At 42.5% G+C, this 20,474-nt stretch overlaps 1 protein-coding gene across 5 annotated transcripts in view; it reads right to left on the reverse strand.

Annotated features, from left to right (window-relative positions):
* Positions 1-6,737: 6,737 nt before the first annotated feature.
* Positions 6,738-20,474, reverse strand: part of GALNT10 (polypeptide N-acetylgalactosaminyltransferase 10) — a 181,612-nt gene continuing 167,875 nt past the window's right edge. The window contains exons 8-12 of one of the 5 annotated variants that reach the window (XM_069102548.1): positions 17,455-17,562; positions 12,477-12,698; positions 10,429-10,545; positions 8,564-8,713; positions 6,738-7,078 (exon numbers count right to left, since the gene is read on the reverse strand). In XM_069102548.1, coding sequence (XP_068958649.1) covers positions 6,911-7,078; positions 8,564-8,713; positions 10,429-10,545; positions 12,477-12,698; positions 17,455-17,562 — 765 coding nt within the window. In that variant the 3' untranslated portion in view covers positions 6,738-6,910. The remainder of the gene's footprint in view (positions 7,079-8,563; positions 8,714-10,428; positions 10,546-12,476; positions 12,699-17,454; positions 17,563-20,474) is intronic. The other 4 variants (XM_069102546.1, XM_069102545.1, XM_069102547.1 and 1 more) reach the window with 4 other exon arrangements.

Here is a 20,474-nt window from a genome sequence, read left to right on the forward strand (position 1 = left end):
ATTAAATAATTACTATGTGAAAGGTGTGTTAGAACCTGGGGACAATTCCTGGACTCAAAGAGTTTACATTCTACCTGAGGAACAGACTATGTTTGAGTGAATCTGAGGTAATTTTAGGAGGGGGAGAATCTGGAAAGTCTTTGAGTAAGAGTTGGTGGAGGGTGGGGGCTAGGTGGAACAGCACCGGCCCTGGAGTCAGAAGGACCTGAGTTCAAATCCGCTCTCAGACACTTAACACACACACACACAAAACTAGCTGTGTGACTTTGGGCAAGTCACTTGACCCTAATTGCCCTCCCAAAAGCAAAAAAACAAAACAAAAAAGTTGGTTGAAGGTAAGCACCACAGTGAAGAGGGTGTGTATTTCCAGCAGGATGAAACACCAGTGCAAAGAAATGTGGGTAGAAGGAAGGCTGAGTTCAAGGAATAGCCAGAGGTCATTTTGACTGGAGTGTGGTGAAGGGATGTAGTTGTGGAAAGGTAGATCAGTATCAGATTGTAAAGAACTCTAAATGCTAAGTTAAAGGGTTTGTTTTTTGTCATTGGAAAAATCAGTCAGGACCCATTGTGGATTTTTAAGTAGAGGAATGCCATGGTTTGGCATGTGTTTAGGAATCATAATTTAGTAGCTCTGGGGAGGGGAGAGACTGGAAGCAGGACTAGTGCAATTTTTTCAGGTGAGAGAAAAGGGTTGGAACTAGATTAAGTGACTGTGTGAGTGGAGAGAAGAGGATTATGCAGTTAGAAATGATAAGATTTGGGGTGGCTAGGTGGCACAGTGAATAGAGCACTGGCCCTGGAGTCAGGAGGACCTGAGTTCAAATCCAGCCTCAGACACTTAACACTTACTAAGCCCTGTGACCTTGGGCAAGTCACTTAACCCCAGTTGCCCTGCCTTCCCCTCCTCCAACAAAAAAGAAATTGATAAGATTTGGCAATTGTAGCATATGGTAAGCAAGGACAGAAGAATTGAGGATGATTCCAAGGTTGCAAACATGGGCAAGGCCTTCCCCAGAAACAGGGAAGTTTGGAAGGGAAATGGGTGGATTCTGGTCATCTTGAGTTTAAGATGCTGATAAGATTTGGAGAAGTCTGGCAAGTAGTTGGTGATTTAACTGTGGAGATTAGGGCTAGATATGTAGATTTGGGAGCCACCTTCATAGAGATAAGTGAATCTAGTCTCTGAGTGTAGAAAGAGGGCTCATGATGGAACACTGGATAACACTCATGATGGTGGGTGGGAGGTAAATGATTGTCCAGCAAAGAAGACTGAAGAGGAGTCAGTTTTTGGTCACCCTGCATCATCTACCTTATTTTTGAGGCTGGGTGGCTAACAGGGCTCTTCTATTTCCCAGGGAGATCCGGTGCAAGTTAAAAGTGTTGATTTGGCCCATTTAGAATACATCCATCATCAGTTTGGAAAACTGGGGGGCCATCCCCCCATCTCCTTTTTTTTTGAGGCAAGTGGGGTGTGTCCTCCTGACTTAAGTGCTGGTGCTTTATCCACTGTGCTACCTAGCTGCCCCTCATTTCCTTTTTGATGGTGAAATGCTAGGATTTCTATGAATGAAGTGTGCTCTGTGGATGGAAGTGATCTGTGGAACAAAAAGCTGAGCCTTGGCCAAAGAGGTCGGCAGGACCAAGGGCTGCTCCCGAACTCTGGTTCTTGACCCAGGGGGAAGAGTCAAGGTCTTTGTATTAAGGATCACAGCCCAAGGTCAGTCCCTAGGGGGGATCCAGAAGAACCCATCTTGGTCTAGGCCTGTTGTCTGGTTTTCCTCTTCCAGGTCTAAATATCCTACTGGAAATTGAACATCAAAACACACACACACACACACACACACACACACACACACACACTTACTCATCAGACAGTAATTGCACATAGCGTCAACAACTCTTTCCCCTTTCTTCCAATTCATGCTTGTTTGTCCACTAAGACACTTGAAAATGATTCATATCTAGGCATTTACTATACATTTGCATTTCCTTTTAAAAGGAACGCTTTATGTTTTGGTGCTGCTGCATCCCTCCTTAATGCTTAATCTCAACTGTTCCCTCAAGAATTGCAAAGTAACAGGCAGAGTCAAAGAATCTCTGAGTTGGAAGGGACCACGGAGTGCACTAGTCCAATCTCCTCCCTCCCAAAGGGTTCCTCTCTATCACATTCTAGACAAGTTATTGACTAATGATCCTCCAGTGAAGGGGACTCCCCATCTCATGAAACAGTCAATTCCTTCATTTGTGGAGTTGGAATCTGCCACCGGGGAGCTTCCACACAATTCTGCCATAAAGGGCCAAGCAAAGCATCACATCATAACTATTGCTATGTCTTAACACAGATATCCCCCTCACCCCCAACCTGTTTTTCCTCCAAGAGAAACCTTCCTAGCTTCTTCAACTGATCTAATACGAGACAGTCATGAGGCTTGAGCATTTCGGTTGCCCTCTTCTGGATGCACTCTGGCTTGTCGATGTCCCCTTAACACATGGTCCCCCACACTGGATCTGAAATGTGGTTTGATAGCACAGGGAACAGTGATGTCATCACTGCCCCTGTTCTGGACACTTTGCTTCTACCAGTGCAGTCTAAGGTCATATTCCCTTTTTTTTTGGTGGCTTCTCATCACAGTGCTGACTCATTGTGTTCTTTGTAGTTTACTAACCCCCCCCCCCCCCCCCCCCCGTTCTTTTGAAAGAAATTTTTTGGATCAAATGGTAATTTAATCATATCTCCTGTATCCAGTACTTAAGCAGTTTAAAATAATTATTTGAGCCTCTTATGTTTACCCTTGGTCATTTTCTGATTAGTTGCAGGCCACCATTGGAGACTGTCCAGATATTTTTGGATCCTAATTTTATCATCATCACTGTCATCAGATATCCCTCCTATCATCTTTAAATTGGATAACGTCATCTATCTTGGCGAAATAAACACAACAGCAACAAAGATAGATCCCTTTTGCACTCTACTACAGACCTCTCCCCTAGTTAACATGGAATTATCGATACCAATAATTTGAGTCCCGTTATTTCAATGGTTACACCTCAATCAAAATGTATGATTATTCTATTTGTATCTTTATTTTGTCCACCAAGACAATGTGAGACCACTGAATGCCTTTTTTTTGCAATGCAGACATACAACTTTGCAGCATATCTCCCTGATCTACCCATCTTGTAGCATTGTCAATGAACGAGGATGTTGGGCTATAGTGACTTGTTTTAAGTGGACCCATGCTAGCTCCTGGAGATCATTCCTAAATGCTTCATAAGCCAGCTGTTCAGCAGTCTGTTCTAGAATTTTGCCAGGAATGGCCTTTAAGTTTACTGGTTTATCAGAGATCCTCTTTCCAGTTAAAGACTCCTATTCTTTATCTTCTTTCTGCAAATGGTATCTTAGTGTGAAATGAAAACAGGTCTGCACTGGGAAAGGGCACTGAGGTTCAATGTGCTAATAGTTTTTGGGCAAGAGGACTGGGATAGTCTTAATAATTTCTTCATGGTAACATCTTTGATCTGGAACAGAAGAAACCTATCTCTTTTCCCCCAGAAATGACTGATGACACTTGTAACCAGATTTTCATCTTAAGTGCAAATGTGAGGTTCTGTACCCAGACTTTTGCTGTAGTAATTTAATTTCTAAATAGTGAAAACTAATTGGAATAATGGCTTCACACCTTTGCTCCATTATAGGTCTCCAAACACAATTTCTATTTTTTAATCAGTGGGTGGCAGGTTGGCTAAGCAAATACTTTCCATTAGCTTGGGAAGCCCCTGGGAGAATGGAATGTAATTAACTGAGCAAGATGAACCCATTAAGGAATGGAATTTAGTGAGATGTGTATCTGGTCATGGGACATTTGGATTCTTCCCTTACTGTAAATAAGACAGAAGCTAGAGGAGGTGGAATTAGAGACACTAGTTCTATTCATCCCCCTCTGAACAAAGCAGATCAAACTTGATCATGATAACCTTAGTGTCATTCATGACCTGGATGATTGTCTATAACCTTTCCCTTGCTTTAGCAGTTCCCCCCCCCTTTTTTTTTTTGCCTTTTGGAGGGCAATTGAGGTTAAGTAACTTGCCCAAGGTTACACGGCTAGTGTGTATGTGTGTGTGTGTGTGTGTGTGTGTGTGTGTGTGTGTTAAGTGTCTGAGGCCAGATCCAAACCCAGGTCCTCCTGACTCTGGGGCTGGCGCTTTACTCACTGTGCCACCTAGCCGCCCCAGTTCCCCTATCTCTTGCCTTGCTGGTTCAGACAGGGCTGGGGACCATGCTGTAATAAAAATGACCCTTTACTGTTGGGCGGGGGGAAATTATCTCTGGGTACTGTTTGAGCACACTTTAAGTGGCTGTGAGAAACTTCTCATCAATCTAGATGGAGCCTTGCCAAAGTAGAAGACAACTGGTGACCAGGAACACTAACTTTGACAGTTGCTGGAACATTATCTTTGAGTAGAGGACCTGGGAGTTAGGTTAGAGAGGAAGCCAGAGGGGACACCCACAAGGTCTTTTGTCTTAGGCAAGATGGCAATAATACTCACATTTTCTATTTTATGATGTCTCAACGTTCCTGGTAAGTAGGCAGTGTTGATTTTTTTTTTTTTTTTGCTTTTTGGAGGGTAGTTGGGGTTAAGTGACTTGCCCAAGGTCACATGGCTAGTTTTTGTGTTAAGTGTCTGAGGTCGAATTTGAACTCAGCTCCTCCTGACTCCAGGGCCAGTGCTCTGGCAGCCACCTAGCCGCCCCCGATGGCAGTGTTGATTCTTATAATACCTACTTTACAGTTTATTGTTTTATAGATAGAACTGAGGTTCAAGGACAGTAACTGATTATCCAAGTAATTGATTTATCACATAGCTCATCAGTGGCAGAGCCAGGAACCTAGAGTTTAAAGGGACCTCAGATACCATCCAGTCCAGCCTCTATTAATCCCCTCTAAACATTATGAAAAAGTGGCTAGCTTTTGCTTTTTGCTCAATGATGGGAAACTCTCTACCTCCTGCAGCAGCCCATACCCCTTTTAGGAGAACCTGAATTGTTAACTGAGGTCAAATCCATCCTTCTGTAACTTCCATTCATTGTTTCTAGTTCTGCCAAGCACAAGTCTAATTCCCTTTCCACGTGACAAGCCCTTCTTGTACACGAAGTCAGCTATAAGGTTTTCTGGCTTCTGAGGCCAGTTCTTTTCCCATTATGCCTTTTAGGGATAGCCTACTCCTCCTTCTGGAGGATGGGCTGCCCCATCACAAGCTCCACAAAAAAGTGACTCTCAATGTTTTGCTGATTGGTTGGGTTTAAAATAAGCCAAATAAGGCTCCCTTGTTGACTTCTAGAAGCTAATAACACACCAATGATTCCATGAGTTAAGAATCCAGGGGGTGGCTTGTGGGGCTGGTGAGGTCTTCCTGGAAGCTAGGGCTATGGTTAAACTAGTGGCATCTTTGGGTAAGACTCTAGTGCTCTGTTATGACTGCAAATTAAGGTCTGTGGCCTGGTGAGCCAAGAGGAGAAAAAGAGAACCTGGGCTAGACTACCGTGCTTGCCATCTAGGAGGCATCACCCATCATTGATCACATCTTGGGGAAGGAACCAGGCAACAGTACTTAAATTGTTAAGTGGAAGCACTGGATTTAGAGTAGAAGACTTGGGTTTAATCTTGCGCAAGTCATTCCTGAGTCTCAGTTTCCTTATCTGTAAAATAGGGATAATACTTGGTGCTAACATCTTCACATAAGTGTTATGAAAACACTATGTTAACCCCAAAGTACTATAGAAATCTGGGACATCACTAGTGTAGTAAGAAATATGTATACAGTGAAAAATAATTACACAGGATTACTATATAAAAATAAATTTACTGTAAAAGTTGGATTTTGGGGTGGTGGTGGTCAGCAAATCAGGGTTGAAGGGTGTAGAGAATTCTAGGGAAAATGGCAAACAGGAACCTTTAGCAAATTTCCAAACCTGTATTCATTTGAAAGAGAAAAATTAAAAGCTGGTGGGTACCAATTGCAAATTATAGCCTTGATCTAGGCTGCCTCAGAAGGTCAAGGGCAGGGCAGACAGACTCTAAGAGGCTGAGCTCCCATTTTGGACAAGCAGATTTAGAGGCGAGGTGCGGTCTAAATTATGGCCAATATGATATGTAAGCCAAAGGTCAGACCTACAGGAAGGGAACTACTGTTCTTTTTGGGCCCCCGAACCCATAGTCGTTTCATAAATGCAAAAAAATAACGTAGAACATATGGACCAATTTAGTTGATAATCTTTACTGTTGTGGCCCCTTTAAGTCTCTCCCAAACCAAGACTTGAGGACTTTCCCAGCCTTTCATCTGCATTTTCACCTATTGATCAAATAACTTCTATGAGCTCTTCCTTTAACTGGGGGGTTAGGTGGAGATGATGTCAGGTCCCAAAAACTCAGATGTGCTGAGGGAACCACCTGGGAAAGCTTCGCTGCCCCATGGGGGCACCTTTTGACCTCCCTCCCAAAGCAGCTGCACTCTTTGGGGGAGAAGCACCAGAGCTGGTCAGGTCTGCTGTTCCTAGGAGGGGCGGCCTTAGGCCTGATTCAGAGGGAACAGCAGTTCTGATAAGAGTCCATGAATGTCCTTAACCTTCCCAATAGGGAGAAGTACTGAGGGAATGAGTGCTGCAGCACAGTGAAAATTAAAATTGTCCTTTAGATCCTGTCATCCCTCCACCCCCTCTGGAAACATTCCCTGTGACCTTGTTTTTTAAAAAAATTTATTCCTTTAAAAAAATCTGTTTCCTTCACCAGTTAAAAAAAAATAGTTGTAATATGTGTACATGTGTCTTTAAGGGAGTGAGTGAGCATATACATATACATATCTACATAGATATGCACACAGACACATAGGCACACATAGACATTTGCTCTGCTCATAGGTCAGAGTTCCTGTTGAATTTTTCCAGGACGGTCGAGTTTGTGTACTGAAATATCCATTGCTGGGTGGGAGATGACGGGCTGCACGTATTCATGAAGACCCGGTGATCACTCTCAGTGCAGTCCATGCAGCTCCCACTGACGGGATGATACAGAGTCTTGTCCTGGAAAACAGAGAGATTGTAAGACAGAATTTCCTTTCAGAGGACAGGAGGGGCAAGGGGGGACACGATGAACAGTCTACTCTCTGTAAAGAGAAAGGAAAGGCCACCATCTTCAAATTCCAGCTAAGCAGACATACTTCTTTACAGGGTTTTCTCAGCCTTTTCAGTGTAATGGAAAAAACACTGAAACAGGAGTCCGAAGACCTGAGCTTCTGGTCCCAGCTCTGCCACCAACTTGTGTGGCCTCCAACTGTCACTTTACCTGTCTCGTTCTAACAAGATGACCTTGTGCCCATCTAATATTGGGACAACACATTCTGCCCCTAGTGATCCTCAGGGAGTTACTGGGAAGATAAGTCTGATAAGGAATGTGTCTAAGGGATCTGACGAATTCAGTCTCATCTGGCATTTCAAAGAATGTTAGATGAAAAAACCTTTGCTCTTCTAAGGCATAGATATTTCCCTGGACAGCTAATCCTTCAACTTGGGACCCTATATTGGAGGTCCCTTTCCAGTTGCCCATTCCCCTTTAAACATACTCAGATATTATACTGCATGGTTAACCACAACCTTTTTAGGGTCTCTATTCAGTTGGTGTTACTATGATTAAACGATGGCAGGGCAAACAATAAATAATGGTCACTGACATTGGTAAATATTTTATAGTTTATAAAGTAGTGAGGCATAAGGGGCTATTATTCCCATTTTGAAGCTCAAGAAGGGAAGGGACATGATTTGAACTCGAGTCTACTCATTCCAAAGTTATTGTTCTTACCACTATACCTATCTCCTTCAGCTGATGCAGTTGGATTGTACCCAACACTTCCCATGACCAGTCATCCTCAGGGGGAAAGTCTTGTGGTGACTGCTCTGGGTTGGTGCTCTGACAGTTAATGTTCAGTGCACCAGACGGAGCTGGGGAGCTTGGCTCGAGGACCAGCCAGGTCACTTACTAGCTGGATAACCTCACAGCTTTCCTTTTTTTCTGTCTCCTTCAACCTTTCATCTCCTTCCTCGTAAAATAGCAACCCAGTATACCTGTACTACCTGCCTCATGGGGATGTTGGGAGGCTCCAACAAGACCATGTGGGCAACACTTTGCTACCTCTCCTGGGAAAGCTGCAATGACCAGCTGTATTCCTAGCACTGACCTTTGTCCTTAGACCTCATGTAGTGCTTTATTGTTCAACACGTAGAGCATGTGCGGTTGCTTGTTCTGATTATCTGCACTTGTATCTTATCCAAATGCTGGACTGCAAACTTCCTGAGGGCAGGGATGTCCCCAGTGCCTAGCACAATACTCTGCACACAGTAGGCAATCAATCAATGTGTCTCATTTCATACTGTATTTATAACCATGAAGTCCTGTATTAATCTGATCTATTACTATTAATGAACTTTTTTTTATAGATGCCTTAGAATTCAACACAACTCATGTTGGCCTTAAGGGGAGGACAGCTGGTACCACTTAGCTGCCACTCTTACATTTCCATATTTCCATAGCTGGTTTCCTTTCATGCCATGACAATCATAGAGTGTGACAGGACTGCTATGAGAGATGGTGTCGAAACAAAACTTCTTGGTGTGCTGGGGATCTCCAGGACGGATATCTTCTCTCCAACTGAAGGTAAACACCTGTGAACACACAGTCATAACCATTTTCATTATAATAAGAACAGGAGAAAGAACAGGGAAAGAAAGAAATGGGGCAGCTAGATGGAAGAGTGAATAGAGCACTGACCCTGGAGTCAGGAAGACCTGAGTTCAGATTTGACCTTGGACACTTAACACTTACTAGCCAGGTGACCTTGGGCAAGTCACTTAACCCCCCAATTGCCCTACCTTCCCCACTCAAAAAAAAAAAAAAAAAAGAAACTCCAAGTGCCCTATCACGCCACTGTGGTCCCAAGTCTCTGTCATGGATATTAGGGCTAGGCTTCTTTATAGGGGACAGTAACAAACTTATTCCTTTCAAGTATAGATATTGCTAAAAATTAAATTTTCTCTTGTATTATGAACTTAAATATAAGCAAACATGAACCATTAAATATTCAAAGAACAGAAAAATAAGATTGTATATGAAACTGTGATGTTATATTACATACAATTAGTTTTTTAAGGGAGCAAAACATTTTTTCAAAGACTTGCTGATGGCTATGGAACATAAAGGATACTATCTTGAAGATGTTGACAGGAAGCTAGAGGCCTCTTAAAAACTAACTGTGGAAAAAAGCTAGAAACAAAGTGGAATAAATCATGGCATATGGATGCAATGGAATATTATTGCCCTATAAGAAATGATAATTATGAAGAATTCAGAGAAACAGGAGAAGACTGATGAACTGATGTAGATTGAAAGTAGATCAAGGAGAACCAATGACTTCAATAATATAAATAAAAACAGGTAATGATCTCAGATGAATGCAAGGACCAATTCTGGTTCTACAGGGCAGATGATAAAACCTTCCTCCCTCTCAAAAGAAAAGTGGGGGCCCACAGGATTAGAATGCCTCATACACTGCCTAATGTAGTTGATGTATTGGTGCTTTGGCCTAACCAAATATATACATATAACTTGTAATATTACTATGATTATTGTGCTCCTCAGCTCAATCCCTTGGTGTCTTTGTCTTCCAGGACTACATTTACGGTTCTTCCATCATGCTGGCCAGTCACTTCCCTTTTCTGAGACTCAGTTTCCTCTATAAGATTAGGGGGCTGAACTAGAAAATACCTAAGGTCTCTTCCAGTCTCATTCTTAGTTTGAATATTCTATGCGTTATTTTCTAAGGATCCTTCCCAGGTTTAAGACACCACTTTAAGACACAAATACCACTCCATCTGTGAGTGGACCTGGGTTTATTCCTCTATTGATAGCTCCTGCTAGGGATACTTACACACTATTTTTAGACTTTAATTGGTTTAATTATTAGTTTTATCTCTGCAAGTGTGCTAAAGCTCTCCTTTTGAGGATATCTGATTCTTCTAATAGGTCAATGCATACACAGTTCTGCAGATTTGAGTCTCTTTCTAGCACCATTGGAGGTGTTAAATCCCTGTTTTCTGTCTGGGGAATGGGTTATTGAATACTGGAGCTGTCTCACAGCCTTCTGTGTCACTGGGCTCTTCTGTGTCCACGTTTAGTATCTGTAATACAATTATGGCTCTTCTGTTACCTCTCTCTGGGCCCTCCCATCCATCCCCTCTCTTCTTCCTCTTCTTCAGATGTGATTTAGAGGGCACTGGAGCAGTCACTCGGGCCTCTGGCACTACAGGACTGGAGAAGAGGAATTCCACAGTCTAACAGGGGGTTGCCTAGATGCCTGAGGTCCCCGCTAAGGGGGGGTTACCTGCACATTACTCCATGCTGCCTCCGCTCGGCCTTTGACACAGCCCTCTAATCTCAGAGGGGAGCCTGGAGCACCATGTTTTGTTCCTATGCACAGTTGGGTGCCTACATTGCGGATCTGAAATGGCAAAGAGAGCTCTGTGAATATGTTGCTCATAAGGGGCAAAGGCTCAGTTTAAAAGATTTCCAGAATAAATAGAACATGATGATAGGAAACCCAAGGACAGGTAGGGGTGAGGGGATCATCAATACGTTTAAGCTTCAAGTTGGTGACCTTAAGGTTTAAGTTAACCTTACAGCACTGTTCTCCTCCTCTTGTTAAAGGAAAATTCAATTAAACAGGGTCAAAGAAACTATTTACTTAGTCACTGAATAACAGTTCTACAGAGGGAAATGAAAGTCTAAGGAATCATTTCATTGTTCTCCCATTACCTAAGGCAGGGGCTCTTAATATGGGGTCTGTGGATAGATTTCAAGGAAACCTGGATGGGAAAAAAAAAATCATAGCTTCATTTTCCCTAACTTCTAACTGAAATTTAGCATTTCCTTCAATTATGAATTTTAAGTAGGCCCTATTATTCTGAGAAGGGTTCCATAAATTTCGCCAGATGGCCAAAGGAGTTCATGACAAAAAAGGTTAAGGACCCCTGCCCTGAGGCATCATGTTACAGAAGAAAGAGTGGGACATCTGTAATTGAGTCCTAGCTCTGCTCCTAAGGGGATGTAGGGCCTTGGACAAGTCACAACCTCTCTGGGCCTCAGTGTCCTCCTTTTCAAAATAAAGGGATTAGTGGTGAACTAATCATCCAGAGGGAAATAAATGATCTCTAAGATCCTTTCCAGATCTAACATTTTTTTTTTTTTTGCCTTTTTGGAGGCCAATTGGGGTTAAGTAACTTGCCAGGCTAGTTTTTTTTTTTTTTTTTTTTTGTGTGTGTGTGTGTGTGTGTGTGGGTATTAAGTGTCTGAGGCCAGAACCGAACTCAGGTCCTCCTGACTGCGGGGCTGGCACTTTACTCACTGCGCCACCTAGCCGCCCCTAACATTCTTTTTACTATTATGAAATTTCTTCTAACCCTGAAATTCTTTGTACAATTATCCCTTCCACATTGCAACTTTTCTCATCAAGGATTCAGTATATTGTGGGTCAGCATGAGAAATTAAATGGTAGTTTTTTTGGAGTTTTGTGGAAGCTGCAGAAGACATACAAAGGCAGCAGATGACACAGAAGAAGTTCAGAAATGCATAAAATACATGTATATTATTGTATGATATCAGTATATCTTATCTTTTAATACCATAAATATACCCAAATTTTACAATAAGGTACTGTAAACACTCCATATAAGAAAAAAATCCAGACTTCTTCTCTGATACAGAGAGCCAAAAAATTTTATGGGGATTTTTGAGATTGAGGGGGCGCCATGCTGCTAATTCCCACAAAATGGAAGTGTGCTATGTTCTTAGGACCTTTCGAGATCTAATTTCCTATGGTTTTATTCATTTACTTAGTGCCTATGTATCCAGCATTGTATCTAATATGGGGAAAATGTAAGACAAAGACCCTCAAGAAACTCACAACTGGACTTTTATTTCTATAATTTTTACACATACACATCATCTAGTCAACTAATTTTCTTCCCAGAAAATCCTTAGGAGGAAAGGAGAAGGCAGTTAGTAGTAGTGTCATTTTATAGATTGGAGAAAGTGAGGCCCAGAAAAGTTAGCTGAGTTGTTCTAGGTCACATGGCCAGGATCAGGACTAGATCACTGCTTCACTTGAGTATGTGAATCTCCACCAAGAGTGAGACTGGTAAGTTATATAAGCAAATTAAATCAGGCAGATTGGCTCCCCCTTTGACCGCTCTCTTACTACCTGTCTTGCTGGATCTTGGTCACCACTTAATGGGGTCTCATTGGCCCTATCTCTAAAGCAGGTACCTGAGTAGCTGAGATGGCGGTGGGAGGGAAGAATCTTTCCTTCCAGCTTTGAGCTCTTAATGAAATAAGAAACGCTCTCTTCTTCCTCCTTCATTCCTCAAAACCCACCTCTCCCCAGGCTGCTGCCGGGGGTTCCACTGGAGGATAAAACCTGGGCAGGTCCCAGGCAATTTCTGTCATGAACCACTTGAAGCTTTTGCAGTTGAGGTGGTTTCGGAGCTCCTTCTGGGCAGTGACATCCCCTGTGGAGAGATGGCGGTACTCTGGAAGGCGCTGGTAAATGTATTCTGCATACTCATCCATCCACACCTCTGCCACTCGTTTCAGATTCTGGGAGAAGAGAGGTAGAAGGAAGAGGATATTAGGCTCTTGGTGGAGCCAAGGTGGAGCTGGCCTAAGCAGACACTCTCATTTTGCAGAATCCATGGGGAGATCACAAGAGTCAACCTTATCCTGAGAAGCATCATGGAAAGAGCACTGTCCTCGGAGTAGGAAGATATGAGCTTCTATCCCAGTAACAGCTGTTTGACCTTGTAGAAATCATCTCACCTTTCTAAGCCTCTGCCTGTTCATCTGTGAAATGGGACAATACCTGAACTGCCTATTTCTAATTGTGAGGAAAATGCATTGTAAGGCACAAGGTGCTGTAGGAAAGATGTACTATTATTAATATCCACCTACTTTAGTGCTGTTACTTCAGGGGTGCTAGAAAGGTCTTAAAGTATTCTTTCCCACATTCTAGCTAATTCCTAAAATTTCACTGTTGGATCATTATCCTTTTATCTTAAGGCTATGATCTCTGCCTATATCAAACTCCCCAACAGTTTTAGTGTGAAAGAAGGATATGATCCAAGGCAGTCTGAAATGGCATATAAAAGGGAGAGCAAATGAGGGCACTGAACACGTGAGGCAGATTATGAGAGAGACAGAGAGATAAATAAAAGAGAGGAGGTAAGGGAGGGAGGGAGGGAGACAGAGAGATGGGGAAGACAGAAGGGAGTTAGGGGAAGAGGGAGAATCCTGAGGAAACAAAAAGGATTTCAGACCTGGGAGGCTGAGGACATCAAGGACAAACAGAACAAAATCAGTCACAGCAACTTAGAACTGAGAGGGACTTTAAAATATATAGTGTAGGGGCGGCTGGGTAGCACAGAGAGTGAAAGTACCGGCTCCAGTGTAGGGATGACCTGGAGATTGAATCCCGGGCTCAGACACTCAGCACCATACCCAGAAACAACTGGCCGTGTAACCTTGAGCAAGTTACTTAACCCCGATTGCTTAAAAAAAAAAATCTTAAGAACCACTCAGAAGATTCTAATACGGTATGGGGGGGGGGGGTTACCTGTAAGCCTCTTGATTGGAATAAACATTTAAAAAATTCTAGGCTCTATTAAGTGGGTTAGCACAGCTAAAATCCCACTGTTATGTCATCAGGAAGAGTCAGCTTCCTGGATCCATGTAGTTTTGCAAGACTTAACATAATGGGCATAGCTACAACCTCCCCTAAGATTGAAGGAGATCAAAAAGAGTTCATGAGGCATATTATAAGTCACTAGCCAGGTTTAAACTTAAAAAGTAATATGCTAGTCCAGGGTAGGTAAAACAAGGGGAAACTGGCCTAGATTTCACTTCAGGGCACTGGAGGCTGGTTAGTATTGAGAAGAGAAGAAATGGTGGGAGCCTTTGATATCATCTGGGAGAGAGAATAGACTTATTCTTTGTGATCCTAGCGAGAACTAGGAACAGTGGATGAAAGTCAAAGGAATACAGATTTTAATGAAAAGAAAAACTTGCTAAAACATAGAGCTGTCCCAAACGGAATGCAGAGAACCCTGCAGAGGTGGTGGATAGCCCACTTGTTGATATGTTGTATAGGAATTTCTTGCTTAAGGAAGAGTTGGACTATGTCTTCCAACATCCGAGCCCGAGACTGGGCAAGTCTATATTCTGAGGCCTCTTCCAGTGCTAATATCCTATGATTTTACAAGAGAACTGGCAGTAAGTTTTGTTAAACAAGGGAACTGACAGGTGGTAGGATCTCCTTTAAAAATAAGACCTTATCTGCTTGGAATGGACAGATCCTAAGTTGTAACCGTGGTTGAAGTTTCTTGCTTCCCTCCCAAATCCACTTCTTCCATGAAAGTTCCATTCTTCCTTTGGGTGAAAGTGATCTGCTACTTTCCAGAATTCTTCTGAAAACCATATGCTTGGACCTTGCCCTCATTTTTAGAATGCTAAAGGAAGGGGTATTGGGAGACAGCTAGTCCAGCCTATAATTGACCAGGAATCCCTTGGATCCCTTCTCCCTGAGAAGGGGTCATCTAGTCTGTACTTAAAAGACCTTCAGAAGTAAAAGAGCCCATTTCTCTCCAGGGAAAGCTTATTTCACCTGCAGACAGATCTACTTGGCAAGTTTTCTCTTACTATATGCAGAAATTCACCTCTATGCGACTTAGATGGTAGGTTCCTTCTGGACATGATCTGTGTTACCGTTCTCTTGCTATGCCCAGAACCTAGCACAATAACTTGCCTACAGGTAGTACCAAATAGATGTTGGATGAGGCAAACTGAATTGGAATCTCTCAAAGGGAGTGCTGCCTGATAACACAGGGAAAGACTAAGTGGCTTCTTCAGGTCCCTTATGAATTGAGTGTTCTGTTCTAAAATCTCAGTTGGCCTTGGCTGGTGAATGAATCAAATGGATTTCTTCAGTGGCTGGTGCAGTCACCATGTTCTTACATCACTAGAGGGCGCTGAAGCGTTTCTATTGGATAGAAAGGTACTGGGGAGAACAGTGGCAACCTGAACTTGACCAAACCATCTCCACAGCAGTGAGCTAGATGACTGGTGGGAGGCCCTCACTCGAGGGACCCTGGGATTTTACCTTCTGCCCAGTAGGCAAACAGTTAGATTGGACTCGGATGAGGGGAAGCCCCGGCCAGGGAACATGAAACCTCCCTCTAGCATGGGGCTCAGGAAGCTAGGAGGCAGCGTTGTTCTTCAGGAACTGCAGAAGGGGGCGGTCACCTGGAGCCTCCCCTTTGGGCAAAGCAAGCAGGCTTCTGGTCCCTGGGCCACTCAGGGAGAAGAATGAACTGCTTCCATTTCCACAGCTGCTTATAAAGCACTTCCCTCAGCAATCTTGTGAGATAGGTGCTACAGCTATTATCTTCATTTTACAGGTGAGGAAACTGCAACGACTTACTTGCCTGTGGTCACCCAGATGACCTGACCCTTGGTGGCTGGCACTGGCATGACAGCTACGTCTTCTGGCTCCCACCCCAGGGCTCTTCTCTTCCCATGGGGCCTTTCATTAATAAGACACACACACACACACACACACACACGTCAGGTTGTGAGTATCTCAGAGATCACCTCTCCGGGTAAGAATCCTCTTTACAACATTCCTGAGAAGTAGAGGCAACTGGGTGGCACAGTGGAGAGGGTGCTAGACTTGCAGTCAGATCTGAGTTCAAATCTGGCCTCGGACACTTATTAGCTGTGACCTTGGGCTTCAGTTTAGTCTGAGGGTACCTGTATGCCTCAGTTTCCTCACCCATAAAATGGGGATAATAGCACTTACTTCCCAGGGTTGTTGTGGAGATAAAATGAAAGTGTTTGTAAAGTGCTTTGCAAATCTTAGAATGCTACATAAATATTAGTTATTGTTATCATTGCTAGTATTAGTATTATCCAAGCAAATTATGTTTGAAAACTTTCAGAGATGGGGAACTCACTCTACCCTCAGGCAGCTCGTTCCATTTTGGGAGGGCTCTGATTCCTAGGGAGTTTGTCCATATGTTGTAAAGAAGTCAATTTTAACTCAGTACAAGTGAGTTGCAAAGTGAGGCTCCAAAGGTGGAGGAGCTTCAACGGCACGACTCTACGGAATCCAAGGCTAGGAGCTTACTGTGTGCTCAGCAATACCAAGATGGCTTCGGCACTCCCCGTCACTCCCGTGCACCCAGACGGTAAAATGAACATGTCTACAACCTTGCTTGTTCTACTCTGACTGCCTGAGTTTAAACCCCTCACCTTTCAAGTCTGCTCTTGATGCCCATAGGCCACAGTATCTAGAGCCAAAAGGAGCCTTGGAGATTAGGCCAATCCCCTCATTTTACAGAGAAGGAAATTGGGGCCCAGAAAAAGGTGAGAACTTTGCAGCATCATGGGACCAAAGAACTGGAAGGGACCCAAGGAGTCACCTGGACCAAACGGTTAAATGAACAAGAACACTTTTAGAAATATCAGAGAAAGGGTCATCTGGCTATGTTCATCCTCCATGTGTTCTCCTTAGGAACCTGGGGGAATGAGCCATCTTGAGTCACCTCTGGGTCAAGCAGGAAATCCCTCTTCCATATGTCTGACCTTGAAGATCCCTATCACGTCCCTACTAAGCCTTCTCTTCTCTGTTAAATACCCTTTATGGAGAGCCCCTTCAGTCCCCCTGACCAAACAGATCCCTCCGCACTGGACACTCTTCAGCTCTCTAAAATGTGAGCCCCAGAATAGAGTCCATGGCTCCAGATATGGTCTGACCAGGACAGAGCCCATCATATCACATTGCTGACTCCTACTGAATTTGCAGTCCATGAAAATCCCCAGGATTTTTCATACAAACTATTGCTCAGTCATGCCTTTTTAAATTGTACTTGTGAAATTGCTTCTTTCAAGTCAACTGCAGGGCTTTACATTGGCCTCTATGAAATGTCATCTTAATAGATTCTGCCCCGCAGTCTAGCCTGTTGAGTTCCCTTTGGATTCAAGTTCTGTCATCAACCTTGGTCCAACTGGTATGAGCCTCTGAAGGGAGATTTAAGATCTGAAGAAAATCTTGAGATGAGCTATGGCCTTCTCTAGGGCCAAGTTTGGGCTAAGCTCAGACCTGAGGGAATTCCTAAGAAAGTAGACTACAAAACAGAGACGCATGGTTCCATGTATAATCCTCATTTTTTTCTGTTATGGATATGGAAATGCTCATTTTATTTGATTTTGATTTTTTGTTAAGTTCAGAATAAAACACAAAATTCAGAGGAGATTTACCCCCTTCTGTCCTGGGCTTCTCCTGGCAAAGTCAACATCTTACCCGGGCTAGGCTGACTCCTGTGGGGATCTTATAGGGGATATATTTCCTGTAGATGTGACCCACTCTGGAGCAGGGAATGTCCTCCATTCGGCCTCCACACATCCACACCTATGAGGGACAGAAGAAGGAAGGGGGAAAGGGAAGAGAGAGTAGAGATAGAAAATATGAATCCCTGGGTAAGACTCCCAATTACCAGTTCACTTTTAAAATCTTTCCCAGAGCCTGTTGTGGCTTAGAAGTCTAGAAGTTTTCCTACAGAAGCAGCACTAGCCTAGATTTTTATGTTGAAATTCAGAGAGCAACATTTTGAGAGTCACAGCAATCTACTGCTTGGAAGAGGCCTCCTCCCAGCTCTGTAGGCCTAATGTTTTCTGAACAGAGGCCAAACCATGAACCTCTCTGGCAGGTTTTCCTTCTCTGCATACTCCCCTAAGAAATTGGAAATCAAGGTTAGTAAACTGAAAAAGGGTGATCAAAAGGATATTGATTAAGTACTGATGCATATATTTACCATGTCACCTCCATAATTTTTTTTTTTAATTTGGAGGCAATTGGGGTTAAGTGACTTAACCCAGGGCCAGTGCTCTATCTGTGTCACCTTTCTGCCTCACTTCCATGAATTCCTTATGAAAATGTTACACACATTTATTAAGGGTCTCTTTGATAAAAATATGAAAAGGGCAGATATGCTTTCAAAAATTTTTCTTAAGCAGATTAAAATTTCAGAGTTATGCAACTGACTTCAAGGTATAGAGATATATAGGATACTGTTTTGTTTATTATTTAAAAAGGTACTTGATTCTGTGGAACAAAAAGTGACTCTCAAGTATTTCCTCCAAAAAAGTGTCTGCCAGGTATATATTAATAAGAAATTCTTTGAGACAACATCAAAGATAATTTTGTTCAACAACCCTGAGAAAATCAAGACTGGGTGAGGCACAAAACAAGGCAATATGCTTGCTAAAGACATTTTTTCACTATCATGAAGGCTATCTACTGATGAAAATGAAATGAAATAGGGATTCCTATGGGAAGGGAAGTCTTGTCCCCAGCTGCTCCTATTTCTGGATGACATTCTGTTTACTGTCTCAAACTCCAAAATACTATAGAACTTCCTTAGATTCTGAACCACTTAAAAGAGGTTAGCCTGACAACCTGAATAGGCAGAAATGAGTGGATGAAGTATACTTGTTGTCTACACTATGATAGATTATTGGATTGATAGGTCGAGTTAAACCATTAGTATGTATGTTTAGGACAGACACTGCAGATGAAGAATGAGCTGGGCTTGGAATGTATTTGGGAACTTCTACAGTGTTTTCAACAATCCTAAGCTTGCCCCTGAAACACAAACCTATATTTTTAACACCATTATTCTTCTGATGACATTGCATAGTTAGCAATCATGGGACACTACAATCCCGAAGAATCAATTTTGTGGGTGATCCAAAAGGAAAGGAGAATCATATGGTGGGCATAAATAGACTCTAGCAAGAAACGGCATAAAGGATTTCATCTAGGAAATGATGACTGGAAAAGGAGGTAGGTTGGTTACGTAGTAAAGGGATGAGATAGAAAACTCAAATGCCCCACTGGTAACCAAAGCATGTTAAAAAGGCTTAGAAGAAGGCTCCTGCAGTACCTTGTTTGGAGCCCCCATGGTCAGTTTTTTGGAAGACACAGGCAAGAGAAACATAGGATGAGAAAGTGTGGATGGCTTTTTTTCCCCCTGGTTTTTATTTATTTATTGAGATCTAAAAATTAATTTTTATTAGTTGAATAACCAGGAACTGACAACTTAAGATTATACATTTTAGAGACACCAAGGCCTAGGTTCTGAAGTTTTGCTCCTTCTAGCACTTACTAGGGTTTTATGGGAGTGGCATCATAAACAGAGACAAGGCAAGGTTAGCAGAATGGCTCCTGGTCATTACTTCCCAATCTCTGGACAAGCTGCTCACTTCTTAGCCAGGGTGGGGAAGAGCCAACACTTCAGGGAAAAAATCATATCCAATAAATAATTCCAGATGATGCCATCCTACTATTACAAGTTTGAAAGTTTTTGTTCCAGGTGTATTTGCTTATGATATAAGTTCTTTCTGATATGTCTTTCACCTTCACTAAATAATCTAATTTCCTATGTATAAATATAATCAACCAAGCAATCTCTCTAATCACATAGTTCAAGAAAAATTCTCAAACTTTAACAGCTTATTGATTGATTGATAGATAGATGTACTGCCTTTCTGCACTACTGGAGAAAGTATCTGCAATGATCACCTTGTAGATCCAATGAAATACTGACATACTGAAAAAAAAGGAGGAGGATCAAGGGGGAAAGATCTGTTCATGGTGATGAAAATGGATGAGAGTAAGAGGTCAGAACCACTTAATTTTCATTTTGCTCCCATTTTCTTTGCTAAGGAAAGTAGTCCTTGGATTGGAAAGGTCAGAGCAAAAATGGTTAATAGGGAGTTTAAATCCAAGATAAGAAGAACGAAATTACCCTCAATGACTTCAGATCACCAGGTTTGAATGACCTATATACCAAGATGCTGAAAGAAATGGTAGATATGACTGCTGAGCCAATTTTCAATGATCTTTGAAGGATCTTGGTGAAAAGGAGAAATGAGGCAGGGCTAAAGAAAGCTAATGTTGTGATTTACAAGAAGTATAGGCTGCAAATTATATGCTAGTGAGCTTGACTTTGATTCAACAAATCAAATAAAAAAGCATTTACTAAGCATCCTCTGTGCTAGACACTGTGCTAAGACAAAGACAAAACCGAAACAGTTTTTGCCATTATGGAGCTTTTATTCTAACGGGGGAGAAAACAAATATATGTAAGTATACATAAGCATATGCAAATCAAAACCAAAAGAACCTTGGAGAGAAGGGCATTAGGAGATGTCCCCTCCCAGACCACCAGCCTCCTGCAGAATGTTCTCAGCTGGTAATTAAGCTAAGTTTCCCTTGCCTCTCATCTTGACCTATGTCTTGCCACTGGACTCCAAATAACT

The sequence above is a fragment of the Petaurus breviceps genome, unplaced genomic scaffold (assembly GCF_028583685.1).
Source record: "Petaurus breviceps papuanus isolate PSGF00001 unplaced genomic scaffold, PetGlider_PUasm1.0 551, whole genome shotgun sequence".
Classification (NCBI taxonomy): Eukaryota; Metazoa; Chordata; class Mammalia; order Diprotodontia; family Petauridae; genus Petaurus; species Petaurus breviceps.